Source organism: Protopterus annectens, chromosome 8.part0 (genome assembly GCF_019279795.1).
Source record: "Protopterus annectens isolate FY-2018-M chromosome 8.part0, PAN1.0, whole genome shotgun sequence".
Lineage (NCBI taxonomy): Eukaryota > Metazoa > Chordata > Ceratodontiformes > Protopteridae > Protopterus > Protopterus annectens.
The window spans coordinates 351,930,103-351,953,650 of NC_056741.1; the positions used below are offsets into that span (position 1 = coordinate 351,930,103).

The following is a 23,548-nucleotide window of genomic DNA, read 5'->3' on the forward strand; positions in this document are numbered from 1 at the left end:
GAGCAAGGCAGATGATGTAGGGAATGGTCCTTCTTGTTGTCAGGCCCAGGAAAGAATACAGAATGCTCAGTTTCACTGAGAGACTTCTCAAAATAATATCTAAAATATTACCTCTGGGAAAGCTTGCAGAATGACATCACTTCTGGTCATCTGACTTCTAGTTTGCATGCAAACCCCCATTGCTGGAAGCTGGTGGGACTTATCACCTACCTGTAAAAATCCAATCCATGCACAACGGCTTTTGCTCAGATCTGTGGCAGGTGCTAGAAGTCATAAAATAATTTCATACCTCCACTCTTCCAGATTAGTAATTAGTTCACCCCAAAGACAATACAGAAAGCTTTCTAGTACAGACTTTGTGTCTGTGGCTGCATTGAAACCTGTGAGATAGCATCTTTATGGCCTAGCCCAGAAAGTGATTTAATTTCAAATATATTTTAAAGTTTGTTGGACTGAAGTTAATATCCTGTCTCCCAGTTTCCTCTGTTAAAACATATACATTTAAACAGTTACTGTAGTGCATGTACATTTATGTTCTCTCCAGTAGGGCACACTGTGGATGCATTTCAAACACAAGCACTTTCAACACAAGCATCTATACGGATTAGTTTGATATACACATGACATACAGTTCGAATACATTTGTAATGCAAGCGCGTCTTGTATGGATCAGTTTGATATTCGCAAATGACATATAATTATTTACAAAATTCCAGTGAGCTGTGCGAGCAGTGTCGCCTTTCATCACAATAGTCAGCTGTGAACTGAATGATGATTTATGAGGAATAATGCTCAGCCATCTGGATTATTTCTACCATGAAAACACTATTTTTGAGCCTGCACTGGAACTCCAATTTGATTTTCTTTCTTACCGTTAACAAGAAGGATGTGACCAGCTCTAGAAGTGTCTTTGTGTGTGTGTATATGGACCAATGTATTTGTGTGTTTGTACATTTGGCATGTTTGTGTCTGTTGCATGCATGCATAAGTCAATGTGTTGTGAAAGTGGGTTTGCAAAGTGTACTACGGAGAAAATATTTTCAATTTTTACCTGGAAGTGTAGTTTAGAAAGCATTTTCATTTCTTTCAGATACACATATGGCAAACCTGTAGACGGAGTAGCAGATGTCTCTATTTGTCGGAAGAAAGGTTTCTACTGGTACTATTCTAGTTTATCTGTTGAGGATATTTGCGTGAAATACTCAGGAAAGGTAATATTTAATTTATTGTGTCTACTGAATATACTATAAACCGAACTGTCAATCATAAGAGAGCATTGTATATATTTGGATTGGTGATGCAAACAACTGAAAAAGCAAAACATCAAAATATGTGATTATGTAAAAATAATTATTTGAATCTGTGGTCAAAGCATTTTGGTTCCCTGGACATTGTCCCCATTTGGTGATGCCACCCCACTTTGAAGTTTAGGATAAAAAAGAGTAATTTCAGAGCTGACACAAAAATTCCTCTCAATTTAGTGCTAAGATCCAAAAATTGTGTAAACACATAAATGCTTTGTTGCCACAGTTCTGATTGCATTTAATTGGCTTCCATTGCAAGCATAGCTGCTTAAATGATTCATGATATTGCTTACAGAGATTGGTTGGCACCTTTTCTGCAGTGCCAATTGCACCCCATAACAGCTTGCACCTGATACAACTGCTGCAATTGCCCCGCCCTAGTTATGAGTTTGCTTTTGAAAGTATTTTTTACATGAGTGCCATTGCAGATAAAAGCCAAGATGTGATGATGCTGTTTTATTGGACATACTGTAGGACTCATGTGGAATATCAAAGTCAGTTGTGGAAGGGGCATTTCAATAAGGCATCTAAAAAGTGGAGAAAGTTCACTTAATAGCAGTACAGAAAGAGTGAAGTCAAAATGACTGTCATGTGGAAAGCTGAACAAACAGTACAAAAATGGCCATGAAGCTAGGATAATAGAGATTAAAAAAAGATTGAAAGAATAGCATATAAATCTTCATTATTTCAGCATTATACATGTTATGTGTTACTTACCATAGCTGCGGTGGTGGTGCTGCGGTAGAATTGTCGCCTCACAGTTAGACGTTGCCCGTTCGATTCTCAGTTATAGCGCCTTCTGTGTGGCAACATGCGTGAATGGACGTTCCTTCATTGAAGGTTGTGCATTAGGCCCGGCAAGCCAGCATGTAAAAATCTACTGCCAATTATTAGCGGACCGGAGTTCCGCTGTGGTGACCCCTAACTGGGAAAAAGCCAAAAGACGCAACCAACCATTAAGTAATCTTAATTAGAAATATACTGTCCCATTTTAAGAAGGAAGAGATTACAAAACTACTGCCAAGCTTTATATGTAAATACAAACAACAGCCAATAGATGAGATTAAAGAGACATTCTGGACCATTACCTTATCATGGTGAAGGGGCTTTTGTTTCTTAGTGTAGCTACGAGCTGCAGCCACCAAAGATGGGCATGTCATGTCAGAAAGCAGACTAAGCATGCTCTACTGGAGGAGGAGGAGATGGCAAGCAACACTAGTATTATTGCCAAGAAAACCATGTGGACAAAATCACCTGGAGAAATGTCAAAATGACAGTGAAAGATGAAACCCAACAGCCTGAAGGTGTCCAGTGTACTACTCTGGATGAACAAGTCATGCTAGTGGCAGTGATATAGAAGAACAAAGTTAAAAGGATATCCATCTGCTGAGTTATTTATAGATGAAAGGAAAGTCCTGTCATGCAAAGATCTATACACCATTGGAATTTGGAATGTAAAAACTATGAGCCAAAGTAAACCTGATGTGGTTAAAAATGAGATGACAAGAATAAACATCAGCATCTTGGGATTTAAGTGAATTAAAATGGACTGGAAAAGATTTTTGTACATCACATAATCATGAGTTCATGTTCATCTGTGCCTGATGTATAAAGCCATGTCCAACCCAGAATTAATGGACATGCTGCACCTCAGACAATCCAAATCCCATCGAGATACGCGCTCGAGAGACTTGAACCTCAGCGCTGAAATAAATAGGACATGCTGGAGGGACAGATTCATAACCCAGAGGCTCCCTTCACTCTGGAATAAAATCCCAGTCCAGGTTAGGCAGAGTCTCTCATTGACTCTCTTCAAGAGGAATCTTGATGAGTGGATGGGAGATCGTAGGTTTACCCCGGGTATCACTTCTGTGTCACTGTTAGACAAAGGCACAGTATACTAACCTTGAAAAAGGGCATAGCAAAATTAATTTAAAATGGGTGGCAAAAGCCAAACACACTCTGGCTAGGCTTATAAATGCCCTAGGGCAGATAGCCTAGTATGAACCTATGAACCTATAAGAAGTGGAGTATCCCTCACAGTTAATAACAAATTCAGTGCTTGGATATCCCAAAAAATGATAACATGATCTCAGTCAGACTCCAGGGCAAGCCATTCAACATTAAATTTATAGTAGAATGTTGGCAAAATAATTCAAGGGTCATACCAAACAGTCTTTTAAAAGCATAGGAGAAGATTTTATACATGGATATTACTAGATGGTCAATACTGAAATCAGACTGACTGTATTAATCAGTGGTCTATGTGGCATCAACATGTGCCAAATAATAATAACATTAAAAAGGCTGTCTGTGGAGACTTTAGAAGTGGCCAAAAAAGAAAGATAACAAAAGGCAATAGAGATACGAAAATATGTCAAAATGAATGCAGTGATTTGGAGAATAGCATGGAGAGATACACAGACATATTTAAATGAACAGTGCAAAGAACTAGAAGAAGATAACAGAATGGAAAAGACAAGATATATTTTCAGGAAGAGTGGAGTTAAGGGAAATGCCAGGTAAAGTAAGTATTACTAGAAACAAAGATAAGAGGAAACCAATGGAAGCAGAAGACATTAAGAGGAGATGACAAGGATCTACGGAAGTATTATATAAGAAAGACCCTAACTGAGATGGGAGGGATATTCAGAAAACCTAGATAAGGAAGACCCTAATGTCACTGATACCTGTAATGGTATGATGTTATGTGATCCTATCTCGCCTACATTCTGTACTGATGGGCTCGGAGCCGATCCCTCGGCTCCGACTCGGCACGCTATGCTATAGAGCGAGGCCTCTTATTGGCTGAGCTATTTCTTATCCCAGGATGCACCACCACTAATCCCCAGATCTCGTTTGCCACTTACAAGCTTAGACGTGGTCTCAATTTGGCTGGGCTAAGTACTATTTATTTAGGCTTTTCCTGTCAGGAATTTGCTTGCTTTGAACCCAAAAGCTGTTTTAACAGCTATTGTTGTGATTTGAGTGTGTATTGAACAATTCTGTTGAGGAATTTGTGTTTTTTGTCAAGGGAAGGTTTCCCGTTTTAGTTAGAGGGGCCTTCCCCTGTTGCTTTTGCTATCCTAGCGTTTTATTTGTGGGTCAAGTACCCGTTTAAGTTAGAGGGTCTTGACTCTCTCTATTTCTGTGTGGAATTTTTTCTTGTACATCTGTATTGTGTTTAACAAAAAAAAAAAAAAAAAAAAAACTTTATTTTCTGTACTAAAACATTAAGTTTTGGTGTGTCTCTTTAGACAGGTGTGTTTTTTTTTCTAATTTAGTCATGTCCAAAGAGCATAAACCCTCCGGGTTTAAAAAATGCACGAGGTGTGGATTTAAGATGTCCATAACGGATGACCACTCCTCGTGCGTTTACTGTTTAGGCGCCAAGCACCTATAAGAATCATGTAGCGTGTGTCACGCCTTCTCATCAAGGGTCCTCCAGGAGAGGAAAAATAAATTAATCCTTAAGGGGTTAATCAAGCCATCCTTCGAGGAGGCTTTATCTTCGTCTCCCTCTCCTTCAAAAAAGAAGAAAGCGTCGGCTCCGACCAGTCTGTCGGAACCGACTGCCAAAAAACCTAGGCAGACTTCTCCATCGGCTCCACGGACTTCGGAGCCGAGGGCGGAACAGTCTGCCTCGATGCCTCCAGCCTCGACCCCTCTGGTTTCGGAGCAGAGGACTGGGGCATCGAGAGGCGGGTCACCTTCATCGGCTCCACTGATATTGGAGCCGATGAGGGTTACCGGCTCAGACTCTTCCCCTTCGGAGCCGAAGTCCTTATCGGCACCGAGGGAAATTGCCTTGAGATCTCTCTCGGAGCCGATAGTGGTAGAATCCATTCGGAGCTGGTCCCCTAGTCCTTTGGAGCCGATGGAGAAATCGGTTCGGGCCCGATTGGTATCCTCTAGATCATCCAAGATGTCTGATTCGGATATCGACAGGGTGCTCCTAAGACTTTTCCAGTCTCCGGTGTTCCAAAAGCTAGTTTCGGCTCCAGCCCATTCGGCTTCGGAGCCGATGGTCCACCTCCCTACTATTGTTCCTCCTCCAACAGCCTCGGCACCGTTGGAGCCGGTGCTGGTGGAACCGGTGGAGGTTCTAGGGTCGGGCCCGACCCTTACTCCAACTCCGGCTCTTGGGTCGGAGTTCAGTACACGGACTTCTTCCGTCGCCCCGGGGGGGATGCTTCGGGATTGATGTTTTCGGTCCCAAGTCTCCCTCTTTGTGCGTCAGCGGCGGGAGTGCCGTCTACTGTCGTGGCCACGGAGGTGGGACCCTCCCAGGATTCTGGTGGTCCCGCCTTCAGGGCTATAAGGAGTGCATTAGCCAAATCTTCTTTGGCTACCTCCACGGTCTCCCCAACTCCTTCCCTGCATACCGAGACTGGGTCTTTGGCAGTCCCCCTGTCCTTAGACAGCGGAGCCCTGGGGCCTGAGGTTACCCCCACTGGGGTTTCCCCCCCTCCTGGAGGTCCTTCTGAAGCCTCTTCGGAAGAACCCCCCAGGAAAAGATCGTGCAAGAGGAAGCACGTTGACTCCCCTGATGAGTCTCTTACATCAGACACTGATCTCGATGATGCAGAGGGGTCCCCTAAGTCGTCCTCGGATGATGTCTCCTTTGCAGACATCCTGGAAGCCCTTAAACAACGAGGCGGCTGGCAGTCCATACCCCCTTCTGCTGATGAGTCGGTGTTCCTTAAGGCCTTCGGGGCTCAGCCCTTCACCTCCTGGGTGTCTCCGCCCTTCGACGAGCTCTTGGATTTGATCTGTCGAAGGGCGTGGGAACACCCAGACTCTGTGGAACCGGTGCCTGCTCGTCCGAATAAGTTCCTCTTGGCACCCCCTGAAAAAGAATTTCTAACCAAAGGTGTGGCCGTAGATGCTTTGGTGGTGGCATCTGCTACCCAGCAAGATGTAGCAGAGGCTTCGACGTCCGTCCATCCTCCAAATAAGGAGTCTAGGAGCATGGATCGGTACGGAAAGCGCACCCTAAGTTCAGCGGCCTTTACATTAAGGTCCTTGAACTACCTTACGCACTTTACCAGATTTCAGAGGGATCTGATTAAAGAGCTTTCCGATACCCTCTTGGGTAACCTGCCTGAGGAGTTGGCCCAGACGGTTGGCTCTCAGCTGGCTACATTATCGTCCATTTCAAACTCGTCCATGAGGCTCATTTCTTATGCGGCCGAAGGGGCGAGTAGAGCGGCGGGTACAGGCATTGCTCTACGGAGATAAGCCTGGCTACGCCTGTGTCATTTCGCGGAGGCCTTTAAGTCTTCCTTTGCCAACGCCCCCTTTGATGGGTCCTCCCTGTTTGGACCCAAGGTAAGGGACACACTGACCCGCTGCGAACAGGAGGGTAAGACTCTGACTGCCATAGGGGCACGATTTTCCACTCCCTTTCGGCCTTATCCCAAGGCTAAAAGAGGAGGGAAAATGTGGTTCCGTAGATCTCAGAAGCCTTACCCCTCTCAGCAGGATGATTCCCCTTCCAGAGGCAGGGGAGGGGGAAATTCTTCCGGAAGACGCCGTCCCAGAGGCGGCAGAGGCCCTCGCAACACTGGAGACTGCGAGTCCTTTCGTGGCTCTTCAGCCTTTCACAGTCCCTGAGGGATTGCCCGACTGCGCAGCTCCGGAGCCAGTCGGGGGTCATTTTTCGAGGCACCTAGAAGCCTGGGAAGGTATCACTCAGGACCGATGGGTGCTTCGAATTATCGCCGGAGGTTACTCCATCCCTTTCTTTCACTCTCCACCTCACTCCAAAAAAATCCTGGACCCGCCACCCAGTCAACGGGAAACTGCAGCCTCAGAAGTTTCAAAGCTGCTGCAAAAAGGAGTCATCCAACCGGTCCCAGCAGACCAGATCGGATTAGGGACTTACTCAAGATTCTTTTTGGTGCCAAAAAAGACCGGGGACTTGAGACCCATTTTAGATCTCAGCATTCTAAACCGTTCAGTCAAAAAGTCCAAGTTCCGAATGGTCACCCTACAAGCCATTCTCCCATTGCTGGAGAAAGGTGTTTGGATGTGCTCCATAGATCTCAAGGACGCTTATTACCATATCATGGTACATCAAGCGTCCAGGAGACATCTGCGCTTCAGCCTAGGAGGCAGTCATTTTCAGTTCCGCGCGCTGCCCTTTGGTCTCACCACAGCCCCCAGGGTGTTCACCAAATGTTTGGCGGTCGTGACTGCTCACCTGAGAAGTCTAGGATTCCAGGTGTTTCCGTATCTAGACGACTGGCTCCTAACTGCCACCTCCGAGCATCTACTATTGCGGAGCCTACAAGCCACGATTTCCCTGGGCAATTCCCTTGGAATCACTTTCAATTGGCCAAAGTCTGTATTGCTGCCATCTCTACGCATAAGATTCATAGGAGTAGAGATAGATTCAAACCAAATGCAGGTCTATCTACCTGCAGACAGAATACAAACCATTCGGGCTCAAGTTCAAGCCTTACTTCCCAGATCCAAAGCCCCAGCCAGAATGGTCCTGCAGCTACTGGGTTCCATGTCCGCCACGGTTCTTCTAGTTCCCCTAGCAAGGTTGCACATGAGAATTCTCCAGTGGCTTCTTTCAGCTCAGTGGTCCTTTCAGGAACTCCCTCTCAGTCACCTCATATGGATCACGGAAACCTGCAAACGGGACCTTCGCTGGTGGCTAGTGCCCTCCAACTTGGATCAGGGACGACCCTTTGTTCTACCTCCTCCTGCGGCCACTTTGACCACGGACGCCTCCCAGATGGGGTGGGGGGGCATTCCCTGGGCAGGTCAGTCCAAGGCAAATGGCACCCAGAAGAGACCCTACTTCATATCAACATACTAGAAATGAGGGTGGTGCTTCTGTCCCTTCAAGCCCTTCACAATTACCTCCCTCAGGGCGTAATTGCCGTTCACTCAGACAACATGTCAGTTGTCTGGTACCTGAACAAACAGGGAGGGACCAGATCCTATCCTCTTTGCAGAGAGGCCATGAGAGTTTGGGAATGGGCAGTGTCGACCAAACGCTTTCTAGTGGCTACTCATATCCCGGGCAAGTCCAATGTGATAGCCGACAGACTGAGCAGAACCATCCTCTCTCCTCATGAATGGTCTCTGAACATTACAGTTGCAAATCAGATATTCAGCAAATGGGGAGTTCCGTGTTGCGACCTCTTCGCAACTCCACTGAATGCGAAGTGCAAAAAGTTCTTTTCCCTCACCCCGGCTCCGGGGAAGAGCCCCATGGACGCACTAGCCTGTCCTTGGCCCACCGGCTTGCTTTATGCCTTCCCCCCAGTTCCTCTCCTTCCCAGGGTGATCCAGAAGGCATCTCTCTTGGGGAGCAAAATGATCTTAGTCGCTCCTTACTGGCCTCGTCAAGTGTGGTTCCCCTATCTTCGGAAATATGCTCTGGAAGGTCCATGGTTCCTGGATCAGATCCCAGACCTTTTGGTTCATCAGTCGGGACTATTCCACCAGTCCCTGCACACCTTAAAATTGGCGGCTTGGCTCCTCCTCTTCCGACTATAGTCAGGAGTCATATATTGGATCCAGAGGTTGTACACATATTATCTTCGGCCCATAAGTCTGCTACAAAGAAACTGTATTCTAGCAAATGGAAAAGATTTGCTATTTGGGCTCAACTCCGGGGCCTGGATCCCATCACTATTCCCGTGGCAGAAGTGCTAAAATTTTTAACTTCTCTTTTCAATCAAGGCTCTTCAGTCTCTACCATCAAGGTTCAATTGGCAGCAATTTCTAATTTTCACGAATCGATAAACCCACCTTTAATGAGCAACAGATTGTGTAAGACCTTCTTGAAAGGTGCTGCGCTTTTAAGACCTCCGATTTCTCATCCTGCTCCTCCATGGGATCTCGATGTGGTGTTACGCCTTAACTTCATCCCCTTGAACCGGCAGCTACATGTGATCTAAAATTTCTATCGTGGAAGACTGCTTTTCTGGTGGCGATTACTTCTGCCAGAAGAGTTTCAGAGCTTCAAGCCTTGTCTGTAAAACCCCCGTATTTGGTTTTTCACAAAGACAGAGTATCTCTCAGGCCAAATCCTTCATTTGTCCCTAAAGTTTGTTCTAGTTTCTGCCTACAACAATCGTTAGAACTTCCAGTTTTTTTCCAAAATATTCCAACAAAGCGGAATTCATATTCCACACATTAGATGTCCACAGGCAGTTGCGTTTTTATTTAGACAGGACCAAACAAACAAGGAAAACAGATCAGTTGTTTGTATCCTTTGCAGACAATAAATTGGGCAAAGCTGTCACAAAGGTCACTATTGCCAAATGGATCAGGGACTGTATTACTCAAGCTTATTCTTATTCTAACAAAGAGCTTACCACTTCTGTCAAAGCTCATTCTACAAGGGCTATGGCTACTTCGATAGCATTTCATTCTAAGCTTGCCATTAGTGACATTTGCGCTGCGGCTACATGGTCTTCCCCGCACACTTTCATTTCCCACTACAAATTGGATGTGGCATCCAGAGGACGAGCTTCATTTGGTTCCACAGTGCTCAGGAGTGTTTTCCAATGAGCCACCCAGGATTTAGGTGCTAGGGACGCTGTCCCATCAGTACAGAATGTAGGCGAGATAGGATCACATAACATCTTTTAGTTATGTACTTACCATAACTTTAGATGTTTGGGATCCATCTCGCCTACATTCCTAATAACCCACCCTCCTTCCCCCTTCCTTGGAGATCAGAGGATATCAGAAGGTCCGAATCCTGTTGTTTCATCTTGAAACATCTAACAATGTTATATAAACAAGTTATGCATGTGTGCATGAATGCGGACAAACAAGATCTGGGGGATTAGTGGTGGTGCATCCTGGGATAAGAAATAGCTCAGCCAATAAGAGGCCTCGCTCTATAGCATAGCGTGCCGAGTCGGAGCCGAGGGATCGGCTCCGAGCCCATCAGTACAGAATGTAGGCGAGATGGATCCCAAACATCTAAAGTTATGGTAAGTACATAACTAAAAGTTTTCTGATCTAGAGTCAGACATCCTGGTGAGTGAAGTTAAACAGACTCTAGAAAACTATACTAATAACAATGCTAATGGAAGTGATGGAATGCTACCCAAATTGTTTAAAATACTACAAATGATGCCATTACAGTGCTGCTGGGAATTTGCCAGCAAATTTAGAAAACATAGCAGTAGCCATTTGACTGGAAAAGGCCAATGCATGTTTCAGTCCCTAAAAAAGGACACTACAAGGGCACTACTCATTGTTATTTATTGCATTTTTTAGTATCTGCATTTAAAAGTACATTTTAGTCGAAATTTAGTCGAATTCTAGTCGAAAAGTGTTTTTTTGCTGTTTAATTTAATTGTTTGGCTGCCCACTAAAGTGTGCTAGCCTGTACTACTGACTTATTGCCTTTTCTGCATTTCTGTGTGTTTCTATTTAAAAGCAAAAAAAACAAAAAAAATATTCCTTGTTTTCCTGCCTTTCCTCGACTAGTTTAGACCAGTTTACAGGCCTTGCTGTATCCTGGGCTGTGGTGTAGTTCCTGTGTTGTCCATTGCCTTACTTGGATAGAAGGAAGTTTCTTAGCTCACCAGTGGGAGTGGGGAGCCTTGAACAGCCTACCTGTCCTTGAGGGAAGTGAGCTCAGCACAAGAAGCTGTAGTAATTGGTCATTTTGGACCATTTCTAGCTCTTTTGAAGTTCCCTGGTTAAAATCCGCATTTACGCGGATTTACGTGTTTGTGCGCATAGCGCAACGCCGGTTAAACAAGGTTAAACTATTTCTGGCTCCGTAAAGTCTGCTCTTCAATTTTTTCCTTAGAACTGCTATACTTGTATTCTAAACAGTCTGTTCTCTATCTGAATAGCTCAGCACTTGCTCATAAAGCATTTTCTGTTCAGGTAAAGCACTTTTCTATTATACAAAGTACTTCATTAGCCTAAAACCCCTCTGAGTACTTCTGACCCATTTACACAGCAAACTTTTATTCCTCTTCTAGCGTGTCGAAGGGTCAATTGCTAGCGTCCTCTCCTGTTCAGCTGGTGAATCTGGGAATCTTGAGGTAATGTTACAATTGCCTCGTACACAGACAACCTTCTCCTTCACCCACAAAACACAAATACATGCGAGAGATGCAACTATATAGCCAAACTGGAGGCCGAGCTCTCTCAACTCAGGACTGGCAAGACCAGACAAGAGGAGAAGGTAACCACGCACACCACAAACCCAGTCACACATAGAACTATCACAACTGCAAATCAAACACATAAACACACAAAGACATACTCGGAGGCACTGATCAAAAATCTACCAAAACAACAGAGGCCTCCAAAGCAGACACCCAAGCAACTGCCACCTCATGACAAAACACAAGCAACACATAGTGCACAAAGTCAGTGTGCTAAACAGTCACAGCCCTTAAGGCCAGACACAATGCCAGACACACTTATAATAGGTGACTCCATAGTCAGGCACACTGATGTCCCACTTACCAGACTGAACAAGGAGAGGGTCACAATAAGCTAGCTGTCGGGTGCTAGAATCCGCCACATAACACAAGCACTCAGGTCACTCCACGGCAAGTACAAGTATGACTCAGTCATTGTCCATACCGGTGTGAACGACCTGAGACGTACCTCCCTGGACTACATGAAAAGAGACATAGAGGAGCATTCAGATTATGTAGCCCAGGCTGGTATGACCCTGACCCTGAGCAGTATCCTACCCTCACCAAGAATGATGCCACAATACAGAGACAAAATGATCAGCTTTAATAATTGGCTTAATTACTGGTGTCATTCTAAGGGGATCCAGTGTCTGTCTGCCTGGGATGACATGCTTGACAAGCCATGCTGCTTTGCAAGGGACGGCTTGCACCTGTCACCCCTGGGCTTACGGATATTGGCAAAGGCTCTTGCCACCCCCATAGTGCCTTTTTTAGGCAAGGCTCAAATGATAAACCGACTGCCATAGAAAACAAAAATGGAAAAAAACTAAGGGTAATGCTGCTCAATGCCAGAAGTCTAAACCTCAAGATGCACACCCTCAAAGCTCTCCTCACTATGGAGAACATCGATGTCTGTGCTGTGACTGAAACCTGGTTCAAGGCTCCTGAGAGCACCCCGGCACTATCAGGTTTTACCTCATATCATGCGTTCTGACCCCAAAACCCGGACCGTACCACAAAAGGAGGGGGTGTATCCATATTCATCAAGGATACCCACACCTCCAGGTTGGTGGCAACGCACGAAGCATCGGAGACCATCCAGGTGCAATTAACCATAGGCAAAACTGCCCTACAGTTTGTAGCATGCTACAGACCACCCTCTCAAACTCAGGAACCCCACACAGCCTTCCTGAAGATACTGGAGAGTATGAATGTCTCTCCAAATACCATCATATTGGGTGACTTCAACTACCCAAACATAGACTGGGAACATTACTCAAGCCCCAACACCCTAGCCCAAAGGTTCCTGGAGTTCATAAACTCAAATGCTATGGAACAACTAGTCACCACTCCTACAAGAGGAGAAAATATACTAGACCTGATCATCACAAACATGGGGACAAAATGCTCCACACCGGAAGTATATCCCTCATTGGTGAGATCAGACCATAAATTAATCTCACTGGAGATCCACATCCCGCCCCCACCCCCAGAAAAAAAGACCACAGTGAAGAACTTCTCAAAAGCCAACTTCCCACTTCTTAAGACTGGAGTGGTATCCTTCAAGGCCCCCGAGCCAGTGGAAACCACAACCCACGCTGCTGAAACCCTTACAAATGGTTTCTACGAACACCTCCAGGAATGCATGGATCAAGCAATCCCAAATAAGATCAAGACCCTTTCCACCAAAGGCAAGCACCCAGTCTGGTGGACCCCAGCCATAAACAAACTCTACAACAAGAGGAGAAAGCTACTACATGACAGAGCAAAATCCCTAAAAGGGAAGGCACCTCTGATCACTACTAGTAAAAAACTGCAATCACTCATAAAATCATCCAAGGACAACTTTGAGAGAAAAGTCGCTAAAGATTCTAAAGACAATCACAAGGCCTTCTTTAGCTATGTTAGAAACCTGGGTGGAAACTCCCCAATATGCTCAGAACTAGTCCATAATGATACAAAAATCACTGACCCCACAGACATTGCCAACATACTGGCAGACAGGTTCAGTGCAAATTTCTCCCCTCCCTCCTCCCCAAAAGGAGAAATAACTATTCCAGCAGAGTGTAGCCTCCTAAACATCTCAGATGCTCAGGTGAGAGCTGCACTCTCTAAAGCAAAAAACACAGCATCAATGGGACCGGATGGTGTCCCTGGCTGTGTGCTACACAAACTCAATGAAGAACTAAACCCACACATAAGGCTGCTTTTCAATCTTAGCCTTACCACAGGATACGTACCCAAAGAGTAGCGTACAGCAACTGTGGTCCCACTCCACAAAGGCGGTGCTTCTACGGACCCTGGAAATTACCGCCCCATAAGCTTGACGAGCCTGGTCTGCAAAGCTATGGAGAGAATCATAATGGAACACATAAATAAAGACATTGGGGACCTACAGACATTGGATCCTACCCAATTCGGCTTTGTCAAGGGTAGATCCTGCCTCTTGAACTTGGTCGACTTTTTTGACCTTGCAAAAGCTTTCGACACAATACCCCACTCGGGTATCATAGAAAAGCTCACCAGCTTAAACGTAAACCAATACGTCACAAGATGGGTTGCAAACTGGCTTAAGGACAGAACCCACAGGGTTAGAGTTGCTGGTGCCATGTCAGACTCTAAGCCGGTCACAAGCGGTGTCCCACAGGGCTCAGTCCTGGGCCCCCTCTTGTTCGGCATTTATTTTTCAGAAGTACAGGCAAACATAGAGGGATTGTGGCTGACAAAGTTTGCACATGACTGCAAACTGGGCGCCATAATTGATACTCCATCGGACACAGACATCCTTCAGAGAGGTCTCATAGAAATGGATAACTGGTGCCAGAGCCATGGCCTTAAGCTAAATGCCAAAAAATGTATAGTCATACCCTTTGGGAAAAACAAGGTAACCCCTAATTACCACATAGGTGGTAATCCTTTAAGCACGGAAGAGGTTATCAGGGACCTGGGGACACAAGTTGACAGTAACCTCTCTTTTGACACTCACATTGCCAAAGTGGTTAGGAAGACCTTTTACATTGCCCACCTGATCATGAAGGGTTTCACATCCAGATCAGGGGAGGTCATTGTGCCCCTCTACTCTTCACTTATCAGGCCAATGATTGAGTACAACGCCCCATTCGGAATGTACCTTACCCGACACCTGCAGCAATTAGAAAGACCCCAAAAGTTCCTCACCAAAAGGATAAAGGGACTCAAACATATGTCATATGCTGCCTGACTGAAGAAACTCCAGCTCTATTCAGTCGCATACCGTCTGCTCAGAGGTGATCTGTGCCTGACATACAAGGCCATGTCCAACCCGGGATTAATGGACATGCTCCACCTCAAAAAATCCAAGTCCACCAGAGCCACGAGAGCAAGAGACTTAAACCTCAGCACAGATATAAATAGGACGTGCTGGAGGGACAGATTCATCACCCAGAGACTCCCTACACTTTGGAACAGAATTCCGGTACATGTGAGGCAGAGCCCCTCACTGGCTCTGTTCGAGGAATCTTGACGAGTGGATGGGAGATCGTAGGTTTACCCCGGGGATCATCTCTGTGTCACTACTGGACAGAGGCAAAACAAAATTAATGGGTATAGTATTCTCAACCTAAGGGGTGGTGAAAGCCACACACACACTCTGGCTAGGCTTATAAATGCCCTAGGGCAGATAGCCTAGTATGAACCTATGAACCTATGAACAAATGAGTGCTCAAATTATTGAACAGTTTCAGTTGTTTCTCATGCTACCAAGGTAATGCCGAATATCCAATGAAAAGCAAGGGAGATCCAAAATGTTTATGTTTGCTTTATTGACTACCCTAAAGCTTTTAAATCTGTGGATCATTACAGACTGTGTGGCAATTTCTTAGAAATATTTGGGATTTTTTTATACTCATGAATCTGTTTGCGGAACAAGAAGCAACAATTAGAGTAAAATACTGAACAACTGATTGGTGAAGGGAGTGTAACAAGGCTGTGTATTCTATGTATTGTCACCCAACGTATTTAAATTATACACTGAATATATCATGAGAAATACAAGGTTAGCTGAATCACATACTGGAATCAAAAGTGTCAGGAGATCTGAATCACAATTGCTCCAACATTGCTTAGACCATGTTAACAATTGGTGTAAAGACAATGGTCTCAAAATTAAATGTAAAAAAAATGTAGCATAGTTTATTTTAGTAAATGAAATAGTTTCACTTACAGTATAGGGGATGCACCCCTCCAATCAGGTACTTTTGCAAGGGTTCTGGGTACTCTTGTTGATAATTCATTTTTATTTGACTATTGTGTCTCCACAGTAGTTAGGAAAACCTTTTATCTTGCCTATCTAATTTCCGAAGGTATCTCCACTAGAGCCAACAAAGTTTTAATTCCCTTTACTCATATCATATCAGGTCTATTGTTGATTATAATACACCTTTTGGTTTGTATTTATCTAAACATGTCATACAACTTAACAGACCTTGGAGATTCATAACTAACAAGATCACGTGTCTCAAAAATCTTAATTATCAGAAGAGACTGGTAGCCCATTCTCTGTACTCAGTCTCTTACAGACTCCTCCATTGAGATGTGTCTTTTGTGTCATGAAAGTTCCATAGTACATCAAATACTTGGTTAAAGGAACAAAACATTCATCAGCAGATAAAAAGGCACATTGGCATGTTAGAGTCATACCCAACATTTCCCTCATTTCTGGTACAAACTTCTACTACATGTCAAGCAAAGTTGCACCCTTTCCACCTTCAAGGTAAACCTAAATAAGTGGATGGGCAGCCTCAATACTCTCCTGGTCTATCTTGTCTTGCCATCCTTGAGGCTAGAGGGAAAATTTGCATAATAGTTTTTGGCTAGGCTTGAATTGACTTGCACACAGATTGTCTAGTACTTACCTAGGAAACTTCTTCTTCGTCTTTTCCTGGTTAGGGGTTGCCACAGTAGATCACCTATCCGTTCATGATTGGCAGTGGAGTTTTATGGTGTGAAGTTGCCAGCCCGGTGCTGAAACTTCCACAGAAGGCACACACACTCACTCATGCCTAGGGCCAATTTAGAGTATCCAATCCACCTACCGCATGTCTTTGGGAGGAAACCAGAGCATCCGGAGGAAACCCACGCGACTACAGGGAGGACATGCAGACTCTGCACAGAAAGCACCCCAGCCAAGGATTGAACTGGAGAGCCTCTTGCTGTGAGGTGGCAATGCTAACTGCTGCACCACCGGGGCCACCCACCTATGAATCTATGAAACTTAAATATTTATTTATTTATTTTATTTATCATTTGTTTACCGGGAAAGTCTGATTTGGAATGAAGCCAGTTTTCAGCAGAGACCTGGGGAAAAATGCTCCAGACACATGTCTTTGTAACATGGGCGGAAACCGGAGTACCTGAAGAAAACCCACACGAACGCAGGGCAGACATGCAGACTCCACACAGAAGGCACTCCAGCCAAGAATCGAACCAGAGAACCTCTTGCTGTGAGGTGACAACGCTACTGCTGCACCACTGCAACGTTCTAAATAATGATATTACTCTAATAGCTGAATATGAAGAAGAGTTGAAGAACCTGTTGTTGAATGTGAATTTAGAAGTGCAAAAGCTGATTTGCTGCAAAACATAACAAAAAAAAATATGCAATTTAGCTCTTTTAGTTCCTAATGTGGAAGATGTGGAGGTAGTGACAGATTTTATTTTCTTGGGCTCAAAGATTTCTGCAGATGGTGACTGCAGCAATGAAATTAAAAATCAACTGCTTCTTGGAAGGAAGGTGATGTCAAAAGTGTCTAAGATTTTAAAGAGCAAAGACATTACATTATTGACAAAGGTTCATACAGTCACAGCTGTGGTTTTCCCTGTAATGAATGGCTGAGAGCTTTGGATTACAGATAAGATTGTGCAGTAGAAAACTGATGCTTTTGAAATGGGATGTTGGAGAAGACTTGAGAATTTAGTAGACTGCTAGAAGATACAATCAGTCAATACTTAATGAAATATACCTTGACTATTCACTGGGAAGTCTAATAGTAAAACTAAAACTCAAATACTATGGCCAATAATAATGCAATGACAGGACTTACTAGAGATGACATGGATACTGGGAAAGATCAAATGGAAAAGAAGGAATTGCAAAGGCTAATGTGGATAGTCAGTATTACTGAAGTAATAAATATGAATCTGCACGTAATTAAAGAAGTAGTTACTTACTGACCGACAGGCCTGGTATGCTAGAGTCCTTGAGGTCAAGAAGAGTCAAACTTGACTAAAGGAGTAAACAGAACTCTGCAAAGACAGCACTATTCTAAAATAATTCAGGAAATGTAATTATTTTTTTTTTTATTTGTTCGCTAGGTAATAATCTCCCTGAATAGAAGAGTACCTTTTAGGGGGTTACTTAGGAACATTGTCTTACTCTGAGTCATACAATAGACAAATAGCTGCTGACAGAATTAAACCCTGGATTACAGGAAGCAAGTTCTTAATAGCTCATGGCCTTAATCCTTTGTGGCAACTGCCAGCTTAATAAAAACAATGATTATTGATGATAGAAATGGGTTAGCAAACTGAAACCATAAAGGTGGGATAAGTGAGAAGACAGAAGAGAAATTCTCTGTAGTGGAAGTAATGGGGATAGAAAATAAGTGATAATGATGGATAAAAGGAATAACTATGCATGCCTGATCCAGGGGAGGCATGATGGTCATTAGGCCTAGGGATAAATATTAAAGGGGCATTTCCTGTGTTTCTATCAAAGTACATTTGTTGGCCTTCGCAGCCTGCCTTCTCATTATACCCTCAATTTCATATGTATTCCACTGTGAAATAGTTTTTTAATGTGTTCCTGCACATAAGGCCAGCCATACAACCCATGCCTTCACCTTGGAACTTAAATTTTAAGTGGGAAGAGCTAAACTTGGCCCCTTTTGAGCCCAGCTTCTTGGAGGCATTAAAGTTGTAGTCACAGAGGAGCTTATTCTTGGTGTTTCTTGTTTCTATGGGAAGGTTAGCCATAATGTGTAAAGAACCACATACCATCTTTGAACAGGATAAGATATGTCTTAAATCCAACACATCTTTCTTGCTTAATTAATGTGCTGTCTGAAGTAGGACATAACAAGACAATTTAGCTGCCTGTTTTAGATCCTAACCCATAAAACACAGAGGAGGTAATTATGCACCTCCTAGAGTTGCACAGGTAGTTGAAATACTGCCTTTCTAGGACCGGCAATCACAGATAGACTGGCACTTTGTGTCCTTTACTTCTGGACAGGGAAAGCTAGCATCCAAACTAGCTTTGTCCAGATTCCTGGCATACTGTATTACATTCTGTTATATGGAAAATGGGAAACAGCTGGGGTACCTTTGGGAGCCACTCCACAAGGGCAGCAGCCATCTGAATAGCTTTTTTTATTTTTATAGACAGTTTGACAACTTTGCAGCCCTCCAGAAGCTACGAGCTGGCTGTTCAGTGCAGAAATTGGATGAGATTTGCAGATGCTGTTAAGCAGAACATGCGTTAGCCACAAGCATTCCATGGGGCATGTAGTGGGATAAGGAATCATTCAACAGCAGTGGCCACTACAATAAATGTACAGCAGCATCATTACAACATTTATAATACCTGTAAATGTTCAAGTAGGGTACTCATAAGCTGCCATCCTCTATCTCTATGGTTTGGGGCCTTTTTCTTCACTGTACCAGGAAGGGAGCAGATAATGCAGAAATGGTAGTTAAAAATTTCCAGGGGGTTCTCAGGCCTACCTGTGCTATTTATTTATCATTTGTAGATCGGGTTAGCCCCACTAGTCTAGTAGCCTCTTTCTGGGGGAGATCTGAGATGGTATTTCTACTTGGCCAGGGAATTGGGGAACTTTCCCTGTTTTTCTGTTTTTTTGGTGAGGGGGAACATTTTTGTGGCTGCACTTCTTGCTTCTGTTCCTGGTGCAGTAATAGAAGGTGGAAATAGTTTTTCTGTTGGTGATAGCATTGTGGTTCTGTCAGTGAGACAAAAACTGTTAAGAAGCGAGTGGATAGTACAAATAGTGTTTAGTTGATTTTAAACTTCAGGATTTTAAAGAAGTTGTAATTGTTTCTTGAGGTTCTGATTAAAAGATGGTTGGTTTATTGAACAAAGGGAATCCTGGAGAAAAGTCTGAGATTTTGTAGTTGGATGTGATGGAAAAGTTTTTCAGAATGGACTGTGAGTTGGGCAGACAGGAAATGAATCATGAGTTGGAAGGACATAAGGTTACAGGTGGGATACAATCTGGAAAATCATATACTGATGCAATTGGAAGAACAAAAGGTAATGCAAACTTTATTAAAAAATGGTTTTGTTTGGATAAGAAAAAAAGAAAGAGGAAATTATAGACATATATTTTGTCTGGGATAATTTGTTACCTTTTGGGTTTGAAGCAAAAGACATTTTATCATAGGATCATAGGAGGTTACTAGGCTATTGGCCCTGAGGACCTTATAAGCCTAGCTAAGAGTTTAGCCTATGTTTAGGCAAATCAGCACCCAATGCCCCTTTCCAGCAGGGACATCTGTGGAATCCCAGGGGAGTATTTTCTGTTTCCCATCCAGTTATCTAGGTTGCACTTAAAAAGGGGTAAAGATATACTCTGCTTGATGTGGAGAGGGAGTCTATTCCATAGATGAGGAAGTCTCTGGGACACAAATCTGTCCCGCCAGCAAGTCCTGCTGATGTCACAAACTGGGTTGAGGCCACTCGTGTGGGTTACTTGAGTGAAGCTTGACTTGCTGTACATCCTCGAAAAAAGAAGGACTGTTACATATAGAATTAAGTTATATTTTCCAGGCAAGGGATTCAGTTAAACAAAGTGTTTCTTTAGTTTTTTACTGATTAAATTGAGTGAAAATATGTTAGAAATTATTTTTCATTTATGTATTATTCGGTTTCTGATACTGTGAAAGTTAAAGATGAGAGAGGTGTTTGGAATAAGGGTGGGGGTGGGAAGTGGATGTTATTTTAAATTATGAATAGATATGCTAAAACATTTATCAAATGTTATATTTGTAGATGGTAACATTTTTTGTGGGGATTTTCAATCATCTGATAAACGAGTTTACAAAAATAAGATGTAATCAGAAAAAAATCATATGATGAATTAGCATAAAAAAGTATGCAGAATATGAAAAAGTGAAGGGCATGTTTAGTTTGACTGTAAAAAAAATAAGCAATATAATGTTGAGCAGGTTGACGAAAAAATATTGCAGTGTCTGAAAGTGATGAGGTCAAAGGGGGGAAAGGGGAAATATGTTAATGAAAAAGAGAATGAAGTAATTAAAAGATGGCTTAGATGAAAATTTTATATTTCAGTAGAATGAAGGTAACTGTCCTGAGACTGTTGAAAATGAAGAGGAAATTAAGTGATAAGTCAGATGTTTGTGAAGGGAGAATAAAGGATGTTAGGAAAATAAATTCAATAGGTGCCAGAGTGAGGGTGAGGAAAAACAATTTAAAAATGCATAACCAAAGATTCAAAAGAAAGGTAAGGAGTATGTTTGGATGTGTTTCATTTAATGAAAATTGTGAAAAATCTGATTCTGAGGATCAAGGAATTGTTGCACATAACCTAAGAAAAATATTAAATTAGGCAAAGAATAAAAAATAAATACAATGAAAATGTAAAGTACTTCCCTTAGGAAAAGTAATAATTTAGAGTGTTTTCAGTAAATGTGAATAGTATTATTAATACTGTAAGAAAGATAGGGTACTGGAATAGTATGCTATATGTGATGTAGATTTTATTCTTATAGAGGATGTAAGATTCCTGACAAGTGAAGAAAGAATGCAAACAGAAAACTGTGTGGTGGAGATATAATATGGAATTTAGGAAGTGAATGTTGTTCTGGAGTAACTGTACTGTGTAAAAAAGCAGTAAAAATGTTAGATGTAACATTGGTAAGGATGGGAAGGTTAACTGTTGTGGATGTGAGGTGGAGAGAATATGTTTATAGAATTTTAGCATTATGTGCATATACAAATGACAAGGAAAAAGAGAATCTGTTTCATCAAATATTCGATTTTTGGTGGTTAACATGAAAATTAAAATTGCAGGGGGCTTTGATTGTGATTTAAGTGGAAATTGCAAAAAGAAAGGGAAAGATGTTAAAAAGTACAAGAAGTGATGAAATGTGGTTAAGTTATTTGTGTAGAATAAAAGTCAATGCACTTAGAGAAATAGGACAATTGGGTCTGAAATTGATTATTTTGTACTATCGGAAGGCTTAGGTGTAGCAAGTAGCGATACAGTAGAGACAGGTTTTTCTGGCCATTATCAGTATGGATGGAGGTGATGGAAGAAAGAGAGTATATTAACATAGGAAAGGGGATAGAAAGAATAAATGAGAAATTATGGAGTGAATTTGGAGAGTGGGAAGTTTTGCAGTTGTGGAGGGAATCATATATCCATGAAGGACTTTTATAAAAATTGGTATGAATAGTGGCATTTAAAAAAGAAGTATAGAAGGAGATCTGATGCACTGGAACACACTGCAACTGAAACTGGAGCATTTCTCCCAGGGCCTTCGCTGAAAACAGGCTCTGTGGAACCTAGTCGGACTTTCCCAGTCAACAAATGATAAATAAATAAAAATAAATAAAATGTTGTCATTTTCATTCATTCCTCAACCAGTGGGTCTCAGATCTGACTCTGATTCGATTTGGCTGCTTCTTCCAGACTCTTGGCTCTAACTCTAGAACTCTTCCTATTACTCATAATGCCCCAGTAACCCAACATACTTCAGATCTCATTAGCTACCGTATTGTTCAGACATGGATCTTTCACTCTTGAACAACTGGGTAATTTTTCTGAGGGTTGTGAGTTTTTTGCCAATTTTTTTCTTGCATTTCTATTATCTTTTAAATTTCCTTACCTGTCATCCCTTACTTTCTAGTGTTTTTCAGGTTTTATTCACATGGCAATACCTTTTTTTCATACCTAATCCTTGAGTATGCCTTTGACTGTTGGTACCTTTACCTTTCTTCCTTCCCTATTTCTACCCTTTAGAGGGTACTCCCTTCTACCATTCTAACAAAAAAAAACGTATCTACTTTAATGTTGCACTAGATCTTTTGGTTAAGCTCAGGTGTAGTATATTTTCTTTATAATGACAGATAAGCTGATTAGGTTCAAGAAATGCATTTCTTGTGGGCACAAAATTTCCAACTTTGATGCCCACAGGAAATGTATTTATTGCTTGGGTACTGCCCACGTGGGTACTGACTGCGCTATCTATGCAGGTTTCAACACCAAAGCTTCTAGTAACAGAAGAAATAAGTATGTTTTGTAGTGCCTTCTTCCTTCTACTTCCTGTTCTTTTCCAACTGGGACTGAAACCCCCATCAAGAGGTCCAGAAAGGGAAGCCTGAATCGGCTCCTAAGGATAAGGACACCAAGAAAAGGTCTCCAGACTGCTTATCTACTTCGGCTTCAACTACTGAGCCACTGTCAAAAATGTCAAGAAAGTCAGATCTGACTTCCTTGGATCCTACATCCTTGAAACCTAAGTCACCTCAGATCTGGAGGTGATATCTATTTGACTTCCTTCTCTTTTTCTCCAGAAGACTCCAAGGAAGCACTCCAGGCCACCATCTACGAGCTCGTCACTTAGGTACTCCAGGAGCTTGCCTGAAGCAGAGGTGGATAGGATGATGAGGAAGTTCCTCAGAGCTCAGATCCAGATGGAGTTAATTCCAGGTCCATCTTCCACTGGATCCTTGAGCCTGCCCACCACTGAGTGTCAGTTAATATCTCCTTCTCTGATCTGTCCCATGGTTTTGGATCTCTCTGATCTGAGATCTTTGGGGGTGTACTTGTCAGATCAGAAGGCAGGTTGTTCTTTGACTCTGACCACATTCCTGAACCATCTGGCTCGGATCCTTTTGGAGCAAGGCAACTCTGGGAGCCAAAGCATCTGCGCTGGCTCTGGGGGATTGGGATCAACTCTGAAGTTGTCAGAGCCATCTTTGCCTCTTGGTGTTTCGGCACTGGACAGCTTGAGTCCAACTCCATCCTCAGGAAGGTGGACTGGAGGAATTTAAGGGTCATTAGCATAGGGGACATCGGCTAC

At 43.0% G+C, this 23,548-nt stretch overlaps 1 protein-coding gene across 4 annotated transcripts in view; it reads left to right on the top strand.

Annotated features, from left to right (window-relative positions):
* The window catches only part of LOC122808806 (alpha-2-macroglobulin-like), a 2,637,399-nt gene that overhangs the window by 467,049 nt on the left and 2,146,802 nt on the right, over positions 1 to 23,548 (top strand). For all 4 annotated transcript variants that reach the window (XM_044079865.1, XM_044079862.1, XM_044079863.1 and 1 more), the window contains exon 8: positions 1,091 to 1,211. In XM_044079865.1, the coding sequence (XP_043935800.1) occupies positions 1,091 to 1,211 (121 nt within the window). The remainder of the gene's footprint in view (positions 1 to 1,090; positions 1,212 to 23,548) is intronic.